At 41.7% G+C, this 13371-nt stretch overlaps 1 protein-coding gene across 1 annotated transcript in view; it reads left to right on the forward strand.

The window, feature by feature from the left end:
- IGF2BP3 (insulin like growth factor 2 mRNA binding protein 3) overlaps positions 1-12912 on the forward strand; it is a 104922-nt gene extending 92010 nt beyond the window's left edge. The window contains exons 11-15 of the mRNA XM_065753513.1: positions 283-402; positions 4715-4789; positions 8129-8260; positions 9286-9399; positions 10274-12912. Of these exons, the coding sequence (XP_065609585.1) occupies positions 283-402; positions 4715-4789; positions 8129-8260; positions 9286-9399; positions 10274-10375 (543 nt within the window). The 3' untranslated portion in view covers positions 10376-12912. The remainder of the gene's footprint in view (positions 1-282; positions 403-4714; positions 4790-8128; positions 8261-9285; positions 9400-10273) is intronic.
- Positions 12913-13371: the final 459 nt, after the last annotated feature.

Raw genomic sequence — 13371 nt, forward strand, 5'->3', positions numbered from 1 at the left:
GCAGTGACAGGTAAGGATGAGTGCCTTGGGAGGAAGTGGCTCCTAAGCATTAAAGTTGAAACTATTTCCTTAAAGATAAAAGAATCCTCTTTTGGCTCAAATTGTTCTTTCGTATTCTGTGAATTCCATGATTTCCAGAGGGGGGAAAAAAAAAGCCAGACTTCAGAGGGCATTGAAGATTTCCCCCTCGTTTCCATGCGTGCTTGTTCCATACCAGTTCTACTGTTGGTCTGATTCATAATGTTCAAAAACACTCACTGCATATTTCCTTCTTCCCCACAGCAACAGCCCGAGTCTGAGACTGTTCATCTGTTCATCCCAGCTTTGGCAGTTGGAGCTATTATTGGCAAGCAGGGACAGCACATCAAACAACTTTCTCGCTTTGCAGGCGCATCTATTAAGGTATTATTACACTGACTAACTTTGTCTCTTCTCCATGACACTTCCAGCAAGTTTGCACAAGCTGTGTTTTCGTGCATGTCCTCCCCCACTCTGTGCTTAGAATGTGATGTGATAAATGGTACATTTGTTTATAAATCATCTTTTAATCTTCCTCGAGACAAGATAATTAGAAGCGTGTTTTCAAACGTCTCCTGAGGTGTGAAATATAAGCTGCAAAGAAAGCTACTTTGGTGGTCTTGATTTCTTAGAAACAGGCTTAAGTCTTAATGATGCGGTGCTTAAAGGCTTTCTCCTTGCTTACAGTAAAGTGAAATTCGGTGAGAAAAATTCCCTTTCTGAAACCAAGAGCACAGGTGAAGCCTGCTGCTGCTGTGACTGCTCTTGCTCTGCAAGGACCAGGTGGTGTTGTCAAACTCTGGTGGCTCTACCCTGAAGCTCTTATTTTAGTCTGATGTAGCCTGAGCTCCTGGGCCAGCCTGCCATCTGCACTGCGGTGCCATGCTGTATTGCTGCTCTGTTTACATCTTTGCTGCCTCATTGTGCTGCCAGAGGTTGGTGGAGTTCGACCTCATGGAAACATAACTCAACTTCAGCCTGCTGGTGAAACCCTTTGACTCCTCTGTGCAGTAGTCAATACAAGTAGTAGGGAGGCCTTTGGTTTTGGCTAGTAATTGTAACCATGAGTATCTTTTCTACGTGCTGGAGCTTTTTTCTCATAAACAGTCAGTTTCTCTGCTGAAACCTTGGCCTAAATTATGTAGTGTTCCACATGCAGTTTATAACTTAATCTGCTGCTAGCCTGACATTTTGGATTCTCCTGGAACATGTTCATTTGGGTGTGCAGGAACTGGGGAGCCCTCAGGGATGGGCTTGCTTTGTGGTTTGCTGAATGCCAATCCATTTACTGGCCAAGTCAGCCTAATGGTGTGCTACCTGTTTCTATACATTATCCAGCAACTGTTAAATGCCTCTTATACTATTTAGACAGTTTTCACTAGCATAGATTAATAGTCATTTTAGTAGATTGGTTGGAATAGAAGGAAGTGCAAGGTGTTCTTTCATAAAATCTGTCTTGCAGGGGATGTACTGTACCACGACGTGTTTCCTCCTCTCTCTGGTTTCTGTCTATAGATGAAGTGATGTGTGGAAGGTACTGCTAGGTAGAGGGAAATGTGAAATAGCCTGGACTTCCCAGAACCAGTCCAAGCCAGTCCATTAGCTGGTCCTTGGAAGACAGTTCAGTGGAAAGGGAGTTTCCTGCATTTTTTCATGCATCTGGCTAACAGCAGCCTCAGGCTGCTTCTACTGGCTGGCACTTCCCTACCCAATGTATCTGTATTAATTGAAATTCAGTTAAAAGTTTATAAAACTGTTAGTCTTTTGTTCCTTCATTAAAAAAAAATAAAGTGAGGAAGATTTTTGTGGAAGTAGGAGTAAATCTTGAGGGAACTGTATGGGTACAGGATATGCCTACTGAATTTGAAGGTTTTGCTGTTAATGTATTTGAGGCCTGGGATAACACCCAAAGAAGGGCAACAAAGCTGGGAAAGGGTCTAGAGCATGAGTCTTAAGAGGAGTGGCTGAGGGGGCTGGGGCTCTTCAGTCTGGAGAAGAAGAGGCTCAGGGGAGACATTATTGCTCTCTACAACTTCCTGAAAAAAGGCTGTAGCAAGGTGGGGGTTGACCTCTTCTCCCAGGTAATGATGATAGGGTGAGAGATAACGGCCTCGAGTTATGCCAGAGGAGGTTTGGGTTGGATATTAAAGAGAATTTCTTCTCAGAAGGAGTGGTGATGAACTGGCACAGGCTGCCCAGGGAGCTGGAGTTACTGTCCCTGGAGGTCTTCAAGAACCACGTAGACGTGGCACTGAGGGACGTGGTCAGTGGCATGCTGGGGATGGGCCAATGGTTGTACCAGATGATCTTAGAAGTCTTTTCCAGTCTTTGCTATGATAAGTTGGAGGTTCCATGTAAGATTATCGATTAGAATAAAAGCACAGTTTTACCAGCGATCTAGCTGAACAACATGGAACAGCACGCCTGCTTCTGAGAGAAAAGTGTTACATGTGGCAGCTGGTACTCAGACTTATTCAAAACTTCCTTTCTGTTGACCACCTGTCCTTTATTGTAACTTCTGAGCAAAGCAGTAGGTTGTAACCATAGAGGAACCTGTGCTTTTAGCTGAGTTTGAGAGAGTGACTTGAGTAACTGTTGAGTGTCTGAGTAGCTGTTAACTTCCCAAAGTGGCAACCATGGTTTATGGAGGAAGTAAGCCTTGGTGCATGATGCTCTGGCCTTGTTTCGAGTTGTACCGTAGATAGATACACATGAAAACATTTTACACCCACAAGTGTTGTCTTTGTGCTTGTGCTGAACGTTGTAGATCTAATGAAACTAGCTAGCTACAGAATAAGACTAAATAAACTGCAGATGCAGAGGGGCTCTGCACAAGGCTGTGGTGCCAGCCCATGGTTTTGGAGCCACAGGTGGCTGTAGGCAAGCCCAGGTTCTGTTTCTGTGCTGGAATCTGCTGCCTGGTGGTACAGACTTGGTGTGGAGCTTCTGTAGGCAGAATGGTTTAGCCAAGGAGCCAGGCAGAGGTTTCTGGACTGTCAGCTGCCCATCTTACTCTGGAGAGCTGGGACCTGTTGTAGAGCACGGACGTCTCCTTGCTAATAAATGCTTCCCACAGTACCCCTCACTGCCTTTGATGGAGTGCTACAGGTTCTGGGTGTTTGAAAGCAACTGTCTGGTCACAACTCAGCATGAGGGAGGCTGCTTCTTTTCCAATTAAAATGTAAAGCTGTTACTCTCAGAAGTTAAATATTCACTTCTCGGGTATGGTTTGTACACAACTTCTCCTTTGGAGAGCAGACAGACAAAATGAGCGCTGCAGCTTCTTAGATTTCATGTCATGTCACTGTAAAGTTATGGTCACACTTCTTTCTTAGGGTATTCCTCCATCTCTTGGGAACAAGACATTCTAAGATGAAAGCAAAGCAAGAAATGTCCCAGAACGCTTAAATATGTGTAACATGCAAGGACGTAGTGGAAGACTTGCTGGAAAACACTTCTCCTAAAATTTCAATAAAGGAGCAGGTGTCTGCTAAGAAAGTATGAGGTGACTGAAAGGCAAAAATGACAATGCCCATTTTTCCTGAATGGAAATCAGCAGGCTGAGCTCTGTTCAGTCAGCTGGCACCTCACGAGCCTGCAAAATTTGCCCCTCTAGAAGTCTTGTGTTCCAAGGAATGAATGGACTCAGTCTGTGCTCGCCCTTACCCACAGTGTTGCATGTTGGCATTTTAGTAAATGTACCACTGTAAAGTGAATGTGTATTTTTAGAGCCAGTTGGAATGCAGAAATGGTATGTGAACTAAATATGCAAACCAGATAACTAGCATGTAATGCATTCTCCATCTTAGGGTACAATATGAGTAATTATATAAACTTTGGTTAGCAAAATTCTTTAGCAAAAACGATGCGTGGTGACTGGTAATTTGTGTGAAATAAACTACAGCTGTTAAATGTGAGTAACGTCCCTATGCCAACAGCTAAGATGAAATCCTGTAATGTTTAAAATATTGCCTATTCAGCAGCAGCTATGTAACACTAGATGCAACAACGGGAATGTCAGTTGTGATAAAAGATTCATCCAGACCATCAGAGGCTAGATTGAATTATTTCATACTATTGGAGTCTGAGAACAGTGCCCCTGGAAATCTTTCTTTTGTGGTGACATGAACTGCTGAAGACCCTACGTCGTCTCTGTCTCAGCTCTGGTGAAGATTAGTTTTTATTTGGGTCACACACGTGTCTGCAGATACAAAGCCTCGGAAACTGAGACCTCTTTGTCCAGTATAGAGGAATGTTTTGGACCTGATCAGTTACAACAGTGAAGAGATCTGCTCTTGGCAACAGTAGCAGATTCTTGCTAATGAGTGCAACTTGTCAGAAAGGCTGTCAAAGTTAGCATAGGAATTTCAGCCTCTTAACCATACTTTTCCTCTTGAAGGCTGCATGTCTTGCATCACGCATAGCCATGTGGAAATTGCTTGTGTGATTTTGCCATGTGCAGCTGTGCTGTTAATTTTCAGAAGTTGCTTATGGTTTAGCCAATTTCTCCACATTCCACTACAATTAACTAATGCACTTTAAAGAGATCAAACTCTCATGACTGAAGTGTAATGCTACTGCAGTAATGAATAATTTTTCGCTCTTGAACAGAATGTGAGAATGAAATGGGGAGGAGGTGGCTTTAAATGATGCCTTCAAAAGATAGCTTACCAACAGCTATGTTTATGCATTCCAGATTGCCCCTGCTGAAGGACCAGATGCCAAGCTGAGGATGGTTATCATCACTGGACCTCCAGAAGCTCAGTTTAAGGTACACCATACGAAAACTTGTTCATGTGTAGGGGCCTTTGGGTTGCAAGGGCCAATGCTGAAAACTAAACACTTGGTTCTAACTGCTGTTTTACTCAGAAATCTGGTTAAATACTAGATTTTTTGCTTCCCTTTTGCTGAAAATTGTCACGTGGATGTACAAGTAATGTAGTACCATCAGAGGCGAAGTTCTGGTTATCTGAACACTAGTAGCAATTTCATGTACGATAAAATCAAGCCTAGCATGAAAATATGACCATATTGCATTCCTATTTTTCCCTGTTATCGATGGTCACAGCAGTTCAGTCTTTCTAGCTCATCACATGCAATAGTGCAGTGTATTTGATGGAAATAACAAAGCTGACAAGATGGGAGACTGAGCCTTTTCAGGTTACTGTTGCATGCTGACTGGAAAGTGCTTTTTGGGTGTCTCTGCAGAGAAGGCAAAGGTTTCTAATTGTATTTACACTATAATTGCATGGAGATACTCCAGTGTGATTATCCCATTAGTGTTCAAATTGAGTTATGCAGTGGCCTTCTGCCTTGTCTGCTGAGGGCTAAGTCTAGTTGCCCCCAGTAGGAGGTGACTGTTAGGAGTGCAGATGGCTCAGTACAGCCACCCTGTTTCATCACAGGTGAGGCCCTGAGCAGGTAGAAGCTACTTGATAGATCATGATAGATCACGTCTTGGCACGGCTCTCTTGCTTATTCTTTTTTTTATTTTTTTTGTCTTTGCATTATTGCCTTAGGACATCTTGCAGTAAGGAGGTGCACATACTTCAGGCATATCTACCATCAGTTTCATTAATGCCTTCAGGAGTTGTAGGGAAATATAAGGGCAGGTATTTCACAGCAGTAATAGCGATCTGGATGCATTTGGGATTATTGTTCGGTTTGTTCTTACCATGTAGATTTGAAAAGTTATTGAATGTAAAGCACCATTTAAAAGCTCTGCCTCCTAGAGGTGCTTTCTGTGCCTGTAGGGTCTTATTCACATGGCACGTGACCTGAGATCAGCATGAGTTGGACTTCTGGCTACCTTTTCTTTGCATTAGATATCAGTGAATTTACTCTCAAGTAATAACAGGCCCAAGAAGATTCAGGTGCCCCTTACCCTGGTTTTTACTCAAGCTTCCCCCCTCAGGTAGACTTGGAGTCCCATGGAGCTGTGCTGCCAGCTCTGCTCCCCAACCCAGGCCATGCAAGGAAGAAAACCTCCCTTTCCAGCACTCCCTGCTTTGGCCAAAACCCCATTGATAAGTTGCTTCTCTACACTTAAGCTTCTGGTTGCTAAGAGGGATTGATTTATTAACCAGTGCTCATGAGAATGCTGGCCTTGACTAGGAGAGGAGAGTCCTTCAGGCCTTCCATCAGCTCCAACCCAGCAGCCTGCTACTGCTCTTTGAGCAATGTCCTCTTGCCAGGGATGGGCAGAGGTTCAGTCCTTTATTACCACTCATAACCTGAAGCAAGACAAATCAAACCAAGCTTCAGTAACTCTGTCCGTTAGCTCTATGCAGGTGTCTTTTCCATCTCTGAGCACAGACTCTTGCTTGCACAACAGGAACGTAATCTGGATGCGCAGCAGTTTGAAGAGGGAACGGTTGCTGCTTGGATGAGTAACCAGCTCTTGGAGAGGCGGTGTCAGCACAGAGCCTTATGAGTTTGGCATCCTTACCCTGTAACATTGTGTTCTGCTCCCTGTGATTCATGTCAGTGGTAGCTGCAGCCACTGCACCCTTTTCAGCTGAGGATGTTATAGTTTGCAAGGCTACCTGTCAGCAAGAGCTGGAGGAAGGGTGAGAATACGCCACTGTTCACGGCCTGTGCTGCAGTACTCCTCAGAGTTCAGGCATACTTTGATGCCACTGCTCAGAGATGATCATGTTGCCTCTGGTCTGGGACACCACCTAACTGTGCAGGTTGTCAAGGTGTCACCTCTTTGAAGATACTGTAGAAATGAGACGGGCTGTGCCACTGTTTGCCATGCCACAGATTTGGAACTAATTTCAAAATCTCCAACTCCAGACTTGGAGCAGTCCCTTAACTGCTCTTGACCAACTTGCTTGAAAAGTTTTCCTGCAGGAGGAATCTCTCTGATTCTCAGACTGTTGGATGGTGCCAGAATGCAATCTCTTGCTGCATTTTGTGGTGCTCTTTTGCCCCAGTGGAACAATAACTTTATCCTCTGTGACAGGGTGTCCCACATAGGCCAAAGCAACGCACTACTGATTGTTTTCAAGCTGTTCACGTGGAATCTGACCTACAAAAACACTGAGTACTTTCAGCTCGTGTCACACAACATCTTTTGTCTTTCCTTTATTCTAGGGTAATGTGAACTTGACTGATCTTGAGGTCATGGGCAAAAAATGAGATAACCTGCCACTGTTTAACATAACTATCTGATTGCTAAGTTGACTTGTATTCCATTGAGGTGGTAAACTGTAAGGTGGCTGCACTTAGTGACAGGGCTTGTGAGTGTGATTTAAAGGGAAGTGATGAAGGATCTGAACTGGAAAGACTTTGTGGCCAGAGGTTGCTGCTTTTTATGACCATCTCTCTTCAGTATCTCAATAGAATTCATCTTTTGATGCCCCTAGGATAGGCAGAGCAGAAAATGTAGTTACTACTTCTCAAGAATTCACTGACAAATGGTAGGGGATGAAGAGACGTCTTTTAACATCGGTAAGATTCAGCAGCTTAGTCTCAGTGGACTTTCTTCTTGCTACCTGGCACTTGCCTATGCCCCAGAAAAGGCAACTGTGTGCTAGCTGAAGTGGTACTGTTCCCATGGTGCTGTTTAGATCTAGACAGATTTAATTTTCCACTCCAGAAAACTGAGCAAGCTCTGATTTATTTATTTTTTTAAAACAATATGTTGTGATTGAGTGTAAAAACAAAGCTGCTTATTGCGAGCGAAGTCTTCATCCTGTGACTTTAAGTTTAGCATACTTAAAAAGAAAGGGTTTCTGAGCCAATTAATGGCATTCTGTGCTGCTGGGTGCAATTAAAAAAACAACAGACTTCATCCCGACAGTTCTACCTCTCCTTCCCACTGTAGAGATGTAATAGCTTCTATTAAAAGCAAAATTTCGACAGAAAAGTGGGGTAATAATCATCTGTTAAATTGTTCCTTGATGTGCTTGGTCTGTCTGGTAGTTTTTGAAGTTGGACAGCAGTGCTCTCTAGTTTGGTACGAAGTCTTTAGAAAAGCAGCTGTTGTGTTTATTGGGAAAACGCTTTCTTGAAATTGTGTATTGCAAATTCTCCTTTCAGTGGAGTTTTTTGAAGTGAACTAGATTTCAATCAGTGCATTCTTTAACTGGACACATTTTTGTAGGCTCAAGGGAGAATCTATGGAAAACTTAAAGAAGAAAATTTCTTCGGACCTAAAGAAGAAGTGAAACTTGAGGCTCATATAAAAGTGCCATCCTATGCTGCTGGTAGAGTTATTGGTAAAGGAGGCAAAACAGTAAGTAGCCAACACAGAACATCTAATGGCACTTAGTTGTGTTTCTGAATTCAGTGTATGGTACAAGGTTTAATCGCTTAGCTAACACAGCTGATCCTTTGAAGTTTATCAGAGCTGGTGCTGTGATTCTTAACTATGCTTAACGATAACTAAGCAATTCTTAATTATACTTGTTCAGCTTTCTATTGCCTCAAGACAAACCAATCCCAGACTTTTTAAAAACATATCATTCTGATATGAACAGTTAATCGTAGTCAGATCTATAGGTCTTATTAGAAATACAGCTCTCCTACTTAAAGTTAAAACATAGCCATTGAGACCTGCTTCTTTGAGCTGCGCCTCGTGCTAGATTTTGGAAAAAGAGAATAGAAAATAATCTCCTGATCTCATTTGGTTTTAAATCAAATCCAGTGTGTACACAAGTGGTTTGGGACCAAACGGACTGAAAGTGTGATTTCTAAATTAGTGGTAGAAAACTATTAGGTGTTCAAAACTCAATGCCTGAAAACAACAATGACCAACAACCACCGAGTACTTTGCTTTGTCTAATGACATCTCTTCAGCTCAGTATCTTTTTTAATGCAAAGATGCTGGTATTTGTGTTTTCATGTGCTTGTGAATCAGGAGATAGATGCTCCTAGCAAAGAAATGGCTTCAGTCTGGGGTGCTCTCAGACAACCTTACCCTTTTTCCTCCTTGGACTGTGCAAGTTCTCTGACCTTAGACTTGTAAACTCAACTGCAAACACCACAGCATGTATCTGGTTTTACAAGTGGTGTAGTTAACACCTTCTGTGTTGTATTTTGACTCTAAAACATTTCTAGAAACCTAGAGAACTTGGTGCTAATTTATGTTAGAGAAAGGAGGCTCATCTTGCAAAGCATGCTGCACGAAGATGCTTTCTGTAGTGGGTTTCCTTTTTTAGACGTGGAGGATGACATTTCTAAGGTCAGCAGCATCTTTGAAGCTTGGGTGTTGTGGAGCATTTGATTGTCAAAGATTTTCTAACCACTCTTTATTTGCAGGTAAATGAGCTTCAAAACTTGACAAGTGCAGAAGTTGTAGTCCCTCGTGACCAGACACCTGATGAAAACGACCAGGTGGTTGTGAAAATAACTGGTCACTTCTATGCATGCCAGGTAGGAGGACTGCAATGAAGTTCTGTATTGCTTTGATGTTTCCATGAACAACTTCTCTATCTGCATGTGTAGTGAAGGGATAGAAGATGCTCAGCTTATAGGAAGCACAGCTTGCCGGGCCTGTCTGATTGTCTTGCTGTAATGAGAGAGATTTATAGCAGTGTTGCATTCATACATATGTAAAACAATCTTCTTACGAGTCTCTCTTGCTGTGTGTAGGCACAGGTAGTTACAGCTTTCAAAGCAAAAGAAAACCCAAGCTGTAATTGGACCAAAATGCTGAGGGAAGAGGGATGTAAGCTTTCTCATAATACCTGGCAAGGAATGTCTATATCTCCCAATTTGTTAATTCAACATCACGTAGAAAGCAATCACGAGATTCCTTCCTTTGCCTAACTCATTGATTCCTTTGTTCCATTGCTGCAGGTGATACATAGCTCAGATGGGAGGGCTGCTAAGTTCTGTGTGAGATGTAACCTCGTGGGATCTCTCACATGCATAAATAGAGCAGTCCACTCTCTAGTGAAGCAGTGGTTCTTATAGAAAGTACTGGCTCCTCCAGGGGAGTACAATTAAATTAGGCTGGAACTTCAGTCAGTCTTGTTGGTGGTCATCTTCCTGTGCTCATGCTTCCTATGTTCCTGTGGTAAACCTGATCACATGGGAAAAAGTAGGAAAGTTTAAAAATTGTGCTGCTCCTAGAGTTCTAGACTACCGGAGTTTATATAATGAGTAATTGGTAGTGAGTAATCAGCTCCAGGAACTCAGTTATTCCAAGTTTGCAATATCCTGGTAGCACCTTTTTTAGGGTCTGTAGTAAACCACAGTCACTGCATGCCGTCATTGTGGGCTGTCTCTTCTTTATTTCCTTCAGCTTGCTCAGAGAAAAATTCAGGAAATACTGGCTCAGGTAAGAAGGCAGCAGCAACAGCAAAAAACATTGCAAAGTGGACAGCCTCAGCCAAGACGGAAATAAAGGTTTAGGAAATGGCCCATCAGAGACAGATGCCAGACCAAAGACAGACTGTGCAACAGAGAGACGGGTGGTGAGCACCTGTTGAAGTTATGCAGAAGATCCACCAAGCCAATCACCTGTTCGAGGACCAGGCAACCGCTGAACGCTGTCTCTGAGAATGTATTCTTTAGGCTCTCTCAAACTTTTGAAACCCAGCTTTAAAATAAGGACCCCTTCACTTCCCTTTTGTTCTATTCTCACAATTTAACATAAACTCGTTAGTCTTTTTTATTGTTCTTATTATTCCCCAACAATTTTAGAACTTGGTTTAATGAAGCTTTCTCTTCTGAGTTCACTGGTTTAAAAACAAAAAAACAAAAAAACAAAAAAAAAAAAAAGAAAAAAGAAAAAAGGAAAAAAAAAAAGGCATTGCTCTTATAGGTCCAGCTGTAAAAGAAACACATTTGGAGGGTGGGATGGTGGGTGGGCTCGGGGTTAGAGCAAGGGTATCGACAAGAGTTTGTTAGTCCCAACGTTGAAACAAGTGGCATTTTTTAAAAAGAATTTGGTTGCATTTTTACATAACACTGCCATGAATAACCTAAGGGAAGTGTTGAATGGTGTTGGCCAGGGCATAAAAAGATAAATATGCATTTTACTAAACTACCTCAGGCATTTAGTACCTCAATGAGAAATTGTTCCTTTTTTGCTTTTTTTTTTTTTTTGGTATTTTGTATACTTTATAAAGCTAATAGTTCTTGAGCATTTTATTTTTTTAAAAAAAACTAAAATTTGATCAGCCACCAGCCAGGAGTACTACGGACTTATCGGGGAAAAATATAGTAGAGCACTTCTAGCTGCTGGCTGATGGGAGTACGGTGGGTAAAAAAAACACGGCCTCAGATTTTCTGAGGGCTTCAACACCATCATTTGTTTAAAAAAAAAATTCAGTGAATGTTCAAAAGATAGCGAATGATGCCAACATTCTGATAGCAGCAATGCCGTTTAGTTTTCTTTTAAGATGGGATGAAAAAGTTTGTGACGGTACTTTTTTGGGAACAGGACAAGGAAGTGATGGCAAGAGGCTGGGGTTGGGGGAAAAATTTAGAAGGCTGCAAGAGGCTGAATTTTTTTTTTGTGCTACTTGATTGAATGCATGAACCCTTTGTGCCTTTGACCATCACTACCTAATAATGCTACATTTAACCATTTGCAGCCCATTTGGACTTTGCCATTTTGTTCAAAGAGCAAGCTTCATCTTCAGTTTGATAGAACACTCGATCTGTTAGAGCGCCCCGGAGGCCGCGGGGTCTCTGCTGTCTGCAGATCATATCATACTGCTTTCAGTTACCACGATGGGGGAAGGTCAAACGGTGTTTGATCACGTTGAAAGATAACGAAGGCTAAGTTTACATATCCAGCCGCTGTTATGGGCCACACTAAGCCACTTTGAAGGTTTTGAAAACTATGACAAGAGAAAAACAAACAGAAACAAAGCGACAACCTCTCTAGCCTGGCTTATAATAGATGCAGCAGGATTTATGCACGTTCTGCAACCAACCATTAGAGAAAAAAACGTCAAAAGGCAGGGATAACAGGAAGGTTACCAAATCGTTGAATTTCAGAATGTAATTTGAATGATGATTGTGGTAATAGTGACACATTCAAGTTTCTACAATAAACTTCAGTCTACCTCAGTTTAAAAAAAAAAAAGATGTGGCAACACATGGTGCATAAAGACTGCTGTGTGTGTGTGTGTGCGCGTGCGCGCCTGTATGCGTGTGGTCGACAGAGCCATGCTATTACCTCTGAACCTTTTTTTGTGATGTTTTTTGTGCATGAGATGATCAGAATCACCATGCTGCACTGATTTGAGGGGCACAACGAGCAAAAACATTTGTTTCATCATTTTGTTATCTACCTCTTAGGTTCATGTTGAAATAGAGGCATTACTACATAGACTAGATAATTTTCCCAAAGATCATTGTTGTACAGATTAGATAATTTTGAAAATGGTCTGAAGTGTTTTTCCTGCATCTCTTCTTTACTAATTGGTTTAAAAACCACAAACTTATGTTGTAGTTTTAGCAAAGAAAAATGAGTTTCTTTTCCTTTTCTGACAGTGACCTTCATTCTAGCCTTTAGGATAATTTTTTTTTCTTACAATGAATTTAAAATTACTGAAGTATGAAAAGTCATAGCATTTTAATTTTTGTCGAGGCTTAAGTCAGTCTGATGTTCCTTTCTTAACATTTGAGAAGGATGTGACTTCATTATTTTCCATAAAAATGACTTTACAAATAGGCGCTGCATTTACATCTACTGATTTAATTGCTGTCATATCTCTTAAATTTCTAGACTTAGTATGATAAATCATGTTTTATTTTCAATTGAGACTTGGTAATTTGGAGTATTTGGGAATAGCTAGAAAGTAAATACTGTAAATGATTTCAATATCCACAAAGTATGGATCATTTTTCATCTGTAATGTGCCCCCCAATGCAGCTCCACTTGCCAGATGCCTCTGAATGGAATAAAGAGTTTAACTCCTATCATCAGATACAGTTGTGTGTTGTTTTCTTAAACTAATGAGGCATAACGACTGACTGTTCTAAGTATTTACTGTGCTTTGATAACAGTTGTTTTTTCTGTCTGTAGCAATAACTGAGGAAGGATGAACAGTCACCTGCAGGCATCCCATAGCTGCTAGGGCAGCTGGCAGCCAAGTTATGGTTCACGCTTTCCAGTACCAGTAGTGTCTTCTGTGACTTCCAGTTCATCTTTTCCCTTTCATACAGCACCACTGTGGTTTGTAGTATGACCTTTATGACCTTTAGTTTGCAGTTTGTCCCGTGCACACAGCTTAGCCTTGTTTGCTCTGGAAAGAATGTGTGCACAATGGTGACCCAATGCAAACCCAAAGGGATCTTCTAACAGTTTTTAAGAGAGATCTGAATCATAGTATGAAGTTGTTTTTTTTTTTCAGCTGCTTTTTACCCAGTCTTTACTTTGATGCT

Source organism: Cyrtonyx montezumae, unplaced genomic scaffold (genome assembly GCF_038088225.1).
Source record: "Cyrtonyx montezumae isolate F1298 unplaced genomic scaffold, pur_monq_1.0 scaffold_8, whole genome shotgun sequence".
Classification (NCBI taxonomy): domain Eukaryota; kingdom Metazoa; phylum Chordata; class Aves; order Galliformes; family Odontophoridae; genus Cyrtonyx; species Cyrtonyx montezumae.